The sequence below is a fragment of the Tupaia chinensis genome, unplaced genomic scaffold, assembly GCF_000334495.1.
Source record: "Tupaia chinensis unplaced genomic scaffold, TupChi_1.0 Scaffold000637_1, whole genome shotgun sequence".
In the NCBI taxonomy this organism is placed as follows: domain Eukaryota; kingdom Metazoa; phylum Chordata; class Mammalia; order Scandentia; family Tupaiidae; genus Tupaia; species Tupaia belangeri.
Genome location: NW_006160158.1, coordinates 741,845 through 749,135, shown reverse-complemented (window position 1 = coordinate 749,135; position 7,291 = coordinate 741,845). Strand labels below are relative to the sequence as shown.

The 7,291-nt window shown below is 55.8% G+C and overlaps 1 protein-coding gene across 3 annotated transcripts; it reads right to left on the bottom strand.

Annotated features, from left to right (window-relative positions):
- Window positions 1–6: 6 nt before the first annotated feature.
- FAM131B (family with sequence similarity 131 member B) lies at window positions 7–4,786 on the bottom strand. 3 transcript variants are annotated; one of them, XM_027776180.1, is made up of 7 exons: window positions 4,676–4,786; window positions 4,378–4,413; window positions 3,979–4,072; window positions 3,531–3,728; window positions 1,946–2,089; window positions 1,287–1,742; window positions 7–1,193 (listed from the first exon to the last, which is right to left on the bottom strand). In XM_027776180.1, exons 1-7 carry the CDS (start codon window positions 4,727–4,729, stop codon window positions 1,087–1,089), a joined length of 1,089 nt encoding a protein of 362 aa, XP_027631981.1. In that variant the 5' UTR covers window positions 4,730–4,786; the 3' UTR covers window positions 7–1,086. The 3 variants fall into 3 exon arrangements, with proteins under 3 accessions (XP_027631981.1, XP_027631982.1, XP_027631983.1); XM_027776181.1 differs by having other exon boundaries at window positions 7–1,190; XM_027776182.1 differs by having other exon boundaries at window positions 1,110–1,742.
- Between the last annotated feature and the right edge of the window lie 2,505 nt (window positions 4,787–7,291).

The window sequence follows — 7,291 nt, the reverse complement described above, 5'->3', positions numbered from 1 at the left end:
GGAAAAGAGGACGGTGAACCTCTCAGGCTTCTATCTCCTACCCAAGAGCCAGAAAGTGAGCCACCGAAGCGGCACAGGGGGATGCAAGCCAGCTCCACAGCAGCCACTCTGCCTGTCCCCCTGTCCACTGCACTCATGGAAATGCTGTTCAGGATCCCACTGCCCAGCACAGTGTGGGGGTGTGGGAGGGCAAGCTGCCCAGAGGGAGGACACCTGCAGGCCACCTGGGGAGGCGTGGGAGTGCTGACAAGGGATAGAAGGAGCCGAGTGCCCACCCTGGCCCTCAGCGACAGCCCAGCCCGACCTAGGGAATGACAGCACCGGACTCCTCCCTCCACCCCTTCAACCCTGAGTCCCCAAGAAGTTATAAAAATGTAGAAAAGGCAAAGAGAAAAGTGTAAACAGCTCCAGAGAATTCGAGGTGGGGGACACACAGCCCGCATGCCCCCCGTTGGGACACCTGCGTCCTGAGTCTGCACATCAGAGACTGGTGTCCCCTCCCTTCTCAGGGCAGCTCCAGCAGGGATGCAAGAGGAGAGGGAAGCACAAGCTGGGTCTGTTCCCAGTTCCTTGGGATCCCCTTTCAGCCCCCTGGATACTTGAGATTCCAGAACAAGTGGCCATGTTGGCTCCTGGTCCCATCAGAGACTCTCCTGTCTCTGAGCAGGCCTCGATAGGAAGGATCATGCTCGTGCCTCCTGCGAATTCCCAGCTGCACGTCCACCTCCTCGACTCCTGGTTTCAGAAGCCGCGTTCCCTGCGGAGGGCAGACTCTCCACCCTCCACGCAGACTGCCCCTGAGATCTGTCCTTGCAGTTGGGATGAACTGGGGCCACAGCCAGAAAAAACACAGGGTTGGGGAAAGCAAGAGTGACATGGAGAAAGGAGGCGTTCAGACAGCACAGCCAAGGCTCCTGGAAGATGACGTGGGGGGTGGAGAACTGAGATTCAGCTCCTCCTGCAGGGTTGTAAGCGCCTGTCCTCAGGCTACACGCTGGGCTGGGGCTTCCTGGGCATAGGCCCAGAAGTCACGCCAAGTTCGCAGCCATCTGGCTGCCTGGGTCCCAGGTCCTGGACCTGTGGTTTCTAGAGAGTAAGCCTGTGTGACATCCCATCTTGGTCCTCCGTTGTCCGGGCGAGGACTGGAAGCTCCTGCATTTCTGCTGTCTTCTGCTCCCGGGTCAGCTGCACTGCTGGGGGAAGGGAAGGTATGGGTTGCAGCCATGCCCCTCAGGCGGGAGTGGAAGGCAGGCCGTGGGGGGAGAGAAGCTAGATGTTGGCCTCACCCTCCTCCTCATCGAAGGACTGCACGCCTGAGGACGTGACATCAGACACCTTCCGGCTGAGGACAGTGGACACCTCAGGGTCCTCACGTGGGGAAAGTGACTCCAGGTCCCGGCATCCCGCGTCCTCTTCCTCCTCAGTGGCCAGTGGCCTCTTCTCCTCCTCAGCAGGGCCCCTGGCCAGGTCCACCCCACCCACCCCTGGAGCCCAGTCAGTGTCTCCCCCCAGCAAAGGTGGAGGCTCCTGAGCAGAGTATCCTGAAGCAGGCTGGGAAGGCCCCATGTCGTGCAAGCTGGGCTGTGAGTCATCGAAGGCAGGGCCAAGATAGGATCCTGTGGCTGGAGAGGCAATGAGAGACTGGTCGCTTGCTTCCCAGGCATCCGAGGACCCCAGACAGTACATGCCCTGGGACACGTAGGAGTGGGGCCACCCATCCATGGGGCCAGGAGCCAGGGCATCTGTGGAGAGAATCATGAAAGTTGGTGGGGTCCAGAGGTCAAAGGCAGGGACTACCACACAGAGAACTGAGAGGAGGGCAGAGTGGAGGAGAGCCGAGGTGAGCAGGGAGTCCTAAGGGAACAGAGCTGAACGGAGGTGGCCTGAACCTCTACTGGGAAGGCTTCTCAGCTCGCAGGGGGTGGATTCAGGAACCATCTCTCACCCTGGCTCTCCATCAGCTCCTGGTAGTTGTCACTGTAGTTGCAGCCTAATGGCTCCTGGGTGGAGTTGACACTCATGTCCTCACCATCCATGGATGACCAGGCCATAAGCGTGGCCTCAGAGATGGCAAACTGTTCCATGACACCTGTGAGAAGAAGTGAGCTTAGCACAGAACCTACTGGAGCCCTGGACACACGGGAGGGGTCAGAGACATCTCAGTGCAACCTGTAACAGTAACCCAGCCGAAGCTGCCTTTATGATTTGAAATGTCCTAGTAGCCATACTTAAATAGGTCAAAGAAGTTATAATAATAAATCTTAATTAACACTATGATCATTTCAATATATAATCAATTCCAAATTATTAATGAGATATTTCATTTTCTTTTATTTATACAAAGTCTTTGAAACCCGGTCAGACTTCACACTTGCACATCTCCATTTGGACTGGCCAGACTTCAAGTGTCTAATAGACACACATGGCCAGTGGCTATTACATAGGACAGTGTGGCCTTCATATATGTCCTAAAACAAGGCAAAATTATGGGGGATTCTCCAGAAGGTCAGATTCAGGATTCTCAGGGGAGAGAGTTGAGAGTCTCCTGGAGATTAAAATTAGGGATTTCCCAGAAATTTATCATTGCAAATTTTTTGGAATTGTATCTCGTATTAGGTGGTCAATGACAAAGAAATCTAAAAGGTAGGTTTCGAGATTAGTAAAGAACCCCCAAGGGAGCATGATGAAATTGTGGGTCCACAGAGATATAAAGGTGAAAGTTCAGGGGGATCCGTAGGCAAAGAGAGGGTATAATAGGGGGATGGGTAGACTTGGGGTCCCTATTTTGGTCAACGCCATGAGTCAGTTGGAGGATACATCGCTACTACTCGACTTTACCTCAGTATCCCCTATGCATCTGTGACCTCTCCCCACTGATGCGTCTACCAACACGGACATTCTTCTCTTCTCTTCCAGACCTATCACTCTTCCTGGGTCTCTTACAAGACCTGGCACTAGGACTTGGCCACCCTTGTAGATACACTGCATACCTATCTAATGGCCTCCACTCCTTTCCTGACACTAATCCTCTTTTGTAGACCACCATCTCCTCATTCAGTTCCCTGGGTCCGCTAGTGCTATCCCAAGTAATGAGTCTGGGGAGTGCACCCAAGACACTAAATGCTAGAGGGGAAAGGCTAGAACAGATCCCTAAGGCCTTTCTTTTCCATCTAGAAATGTGAGCAGAACCTGAGCCTTTCAAAGCCCAAGACCCTTGCATTTTTTTTCTTATACTAAGGGAGTTAGTACAAGTCCAGAGTGGGACACTCCCACAATGTAGAAAGTGGGGTTTCCGAACAGGTGGACACACAAACCCTATCCAATTCCCCTGATTTTCTGAGATAATAAAAATATGCTTGAGAGCACTGATCTGAATTAAGAAGTCCAAATTCTTCAAATTAGAGTCACTGGGAAATGTAAGCCTATGGTCAGCATATGGATAAAGCTGATCCTGCCACAGGGGGTCAGGCTGGAGGTCAGTCTCTGGCCATCCTGAACACCTGTCTCTTGAGGGCCCAGGGTACAAGTACCTGCAAGGAAACGAGCCTCCTTCTCGCCATCGCTGAGGTCAGAGTAGGCATCTGTATCCCTGCGCACGGCCTCATGGCTGTGTTGCGGCTGAATGGTGGCAGCCTTCCCCCAGCCCTGCCACTCAATCATGTGGGCCACTCGGCCTTGCCCCATGGCTGTGGGCTTTGTCACATGATCCTTCATGCTTCGTGAGATCCCTAGAGGCCAGAAATTTGCCACATTTTCGAGAATATTACACAATATCAACATTGGACCCTCCCCATCATTCCACCCCAGTGACAGGGGGCTACATCCCCTTGGGGCAGATAACCCCAGGACTCCACACACGAGGAGTAAATAATGGAGGTAGGATGAGGGTCTTCAACAGGCCTACGGAGCAGAAAGACCGAGACCAGGAACCCATGGGTATTTTCCCATCTGGAAGCATGCCCAGATAGGAAGTCTCACCTGAGAAGGATGACTTGGCCAGGGCCCCAATGCCATAGGCGTTAGAGTTGCGTTTAAGCTTCGGAAGAATAGAAGTGGTGTCCTCCATGGAGAGCTGGGATAGGGAATGTGGGAGGAGGGGCAGAGGAATCAGAAGGCAGGTATGGGGGCGTCAATACACGGAGAAGAGGCCGTGGTTTCTAGGACGGAGGATGGGAACCAGGGCATGCAATAGGGAAAGCTAGTATTCCCACCAGTCCCAAGGAGGCACATGTCTCCACCACCCTTGAAAACTGGGGAACAGGTAGAGAATGTGAGAGCTCCCAGTGCCTGCAGAGCCAGAGAGCACTGTGTTTTATGGGAGACTCCAAGGAGAGACATTGGGGATGACGGGGGAGATCTAGGGACAGTTGCACTTACATTAATGCCATCCCAGGAGAAATCAGTTCGAGTTTGCTGTGAAGAGAGAAGGGAGTGAGTAACCCAGGCACCTCGAAAGATGCAAGTAACCCCAGTTATCCAGAGGGACTTCTGTAGGTGTATGAGGTGGGGAAGATTGTCCTTAGGTTAACATAGGAACTAGGACAAAGTGTCCATCGGAAGGAGTGTTGGGGGATGTGTCCTTGGAGTTCAGGAGGGGAACTCCAGGACCAGGCAACTCAAGATCCAGGGCGTCATTTCAGAAGGTCTGTGTTGGGCAGCTGAGTGCAGGGCTCACCTCAGTTGAGGCCCGATGGAGGCTGCTCCCGTGCAGAGAGCTGGTGCTATCCATGTTGATTTGATCGACATCCTTCAGGCCCTTCCAGTCCACTGCGATCACCTCGTTCCCTGCAGTGGCCAGAAGGTTAGCTGCTTTGCTCTCCCCTCCCTGTGTGCCTCCCTGGCCTTTCCAAAAGGATGCCAGGGCCTCCCAGGGGACCAGCCCTTCCTCTCCCCACCCCTTCCTTTGGCTGCCACTCTTTCTGATTGCCTGCTGTCTTTCAACCTCTTACACTCTCCAGTTTTTGTTTCTTTGTTTAATTTTTGCTTGGGGCACATGCACTCATCTGAGAGGGAGACAGAATGGGTAAGTGAAAAATCACCCCCCCCCCAAGGGGAATGGCCATGCCACAGACCCTTCTCCTTCAATCTCAAGATTTTAATCACACATACGCCCGTGCGTGCGCGCACACACACACACACCTGGTGTGTTTTTCAAACCACCAGGCCTGGGACTCAAACCACACAGTCAGCCATGTGGGATCCAGCTGCCTTCTCCTCCATGCTACCTGCTGCCTGGCTCCCCCAACTTTTGGTGAGAGCAATAGTAATGCTAAGCCAAAATATTCCATTTTAATACAACCAAGAATAGCAGGTGCAGAACAAGTGCAGTAAAACCCCTTTGCTGTTGTTAAATACACTGAGGGGTCAGGGCTGGGACTTAGCAGAAAGGAATCCTTGAGGGTTTCTACCTGGGACCTGGGCTTTTTCGTCTATTGCATTTCTAGGAGGGAAGGGTCTCTCCACATGGGCTTTCCTGTCTGTGGTGGGAGGACAGGGTCTTCCCTGGTGGGTGTTCCCTAAGGGCCAGGGGAAGAGCCATGGTAGGGATAGAGGCAGGAGCTGAGCAGCAAGAGTTGGGTGTGTCCCTCCAGGAGCAGCAGAGCAGAGAAGAGGGGTGAGAAGGAGACATTACACCTGAATATGGAAGACAAGTGATGGATTAAAGAGGAGGGAAGGGGAGGGCAGAAGGCAAGAAGAGGACTTTCAAAATAAGGATGAACAGAATAGGAAGCTAAGTCAGAGAGAAGAGGGAGTGGACATAGTTTGAAGCCTGCCAGGGAAAGCCAAGTACCTCGGAGCACGGCCATCCATCTGGTGAGGCCCAGACTCCTCGGAAAAGGAGACTCAGACAGGAGGGCAGGGAGTGCCTTCTGAAAGTCTCAAGGGGTGGGGGGACCTGCCCTGGGATCCTACAGGGATCCAGGCACCAGAAGGTCCGCTGAAGCACCTGACCTTACAGGCCCTTCTTACCGTGAAGTCTCAGGATTCTAAGTTTCAGGTTGGGGGACACAGCATGGAATGGGCTTTGGGGCACATGGGGGCCTCCGTGTGCAGCTGCAGAGCTGGTGTGAAATGAAGGGGACTCCAGGTAAAGGGACCCTGTCCCTCCCAGGGGGCTAAGGGAGAGTGGCTCAGAGACGCAAGGCTGGGGCTGGGGCGGTGGGAGATGGGCACTAGGACAGACGGCAGGGATGGGGCAGTCAGAGGACAGTCTCTGAGGAGATGGGAGAGGGCAGGGTGGGAGGGGAGGAGGAGAGGTGGTCTTTGTGGAGAGGGAGAGCTGAGTCAGAGCCTTGGGGGGCAGGGAGGGGGAGGGAAAGCCACGGGGAGAGGAGGTGAACGCGGAGGAGGAGGGGGGTAGCCATGGAAATAAATCGGGTTTCAGAGAAATCGGGCTTTCGGAGAGTGAGCTTGTTTGTAATAATACGAATTATTCCCTCAGCCTGAGGTCACTGGGGCGTGTAGGCGGGAGAAACTGGGAGTCGGCGAGGGGAAAATGTGGGGTTTGGGAGAGGGCTGGATGAATCTGTCGAGCTGCAAGAGTGTAGTCCCTGGGGCGGGGGATCAGGGGGTGGTGGCGAGGCGGAGGCTGGAGGGAGAAGACGGCTGATGAGGCGCCTCCCCTCCCGCAGCCAAAGGTAAATAAAGGGCCGGCCCCGCCCCGCCGGCCCCCCGCGTCCCCCGGCTCACCCCTCGACCCCAGCCCAGGTCCACTCCCTGCGGGCGTGGGACCCGTTCGGCTCTCAGAGGACCCGGCTCTTCCCGCCCCCGCCCAGAGAGAAGACGCACGTGAACAAAGCAATTCGGGGGAGGCCGAGCGCCAGAAAAGGCACCGGCCAGGGAGAGCCGAGGGGCAAACGCCCAGCCAGATCGAGGCGGTGCGGGGGGCGTGCGGGAGACACTCGAGGGCTGAGTGGTGGGGGGCGTGCGGAAGACACTCGGAGGCCGGGGGTCTCAGAAGCGGGGCCACTCCGGAGCTGGGGGGCAAGGAGGCGCTGGGGTCGGCGGAGTCGAGGTGGAGGGCCAGGAGTGGAGGGATGAGGATCCCAGTAGGGCAGAGCGGCGGAGGAGAGGCGAGCAGGGGATGGAGAGATGATGGAGATGGGACCGCGCCTGGGGGAGGGCGGCAGCGGGGAGGAGGCGCCCGGAGGGACCGGAGCCCCGGAGGCGCGAGAGGACAGCGCGAGGAAGGAGCATGGAGGGACCGCGAGCGGATGGAGGGAAAGTGGAGGGGCGAGCGGGCGAGCGGGCGAGGCGGGTGCGGAGAGCGGTCCCCGGGGGCGAGCATCGG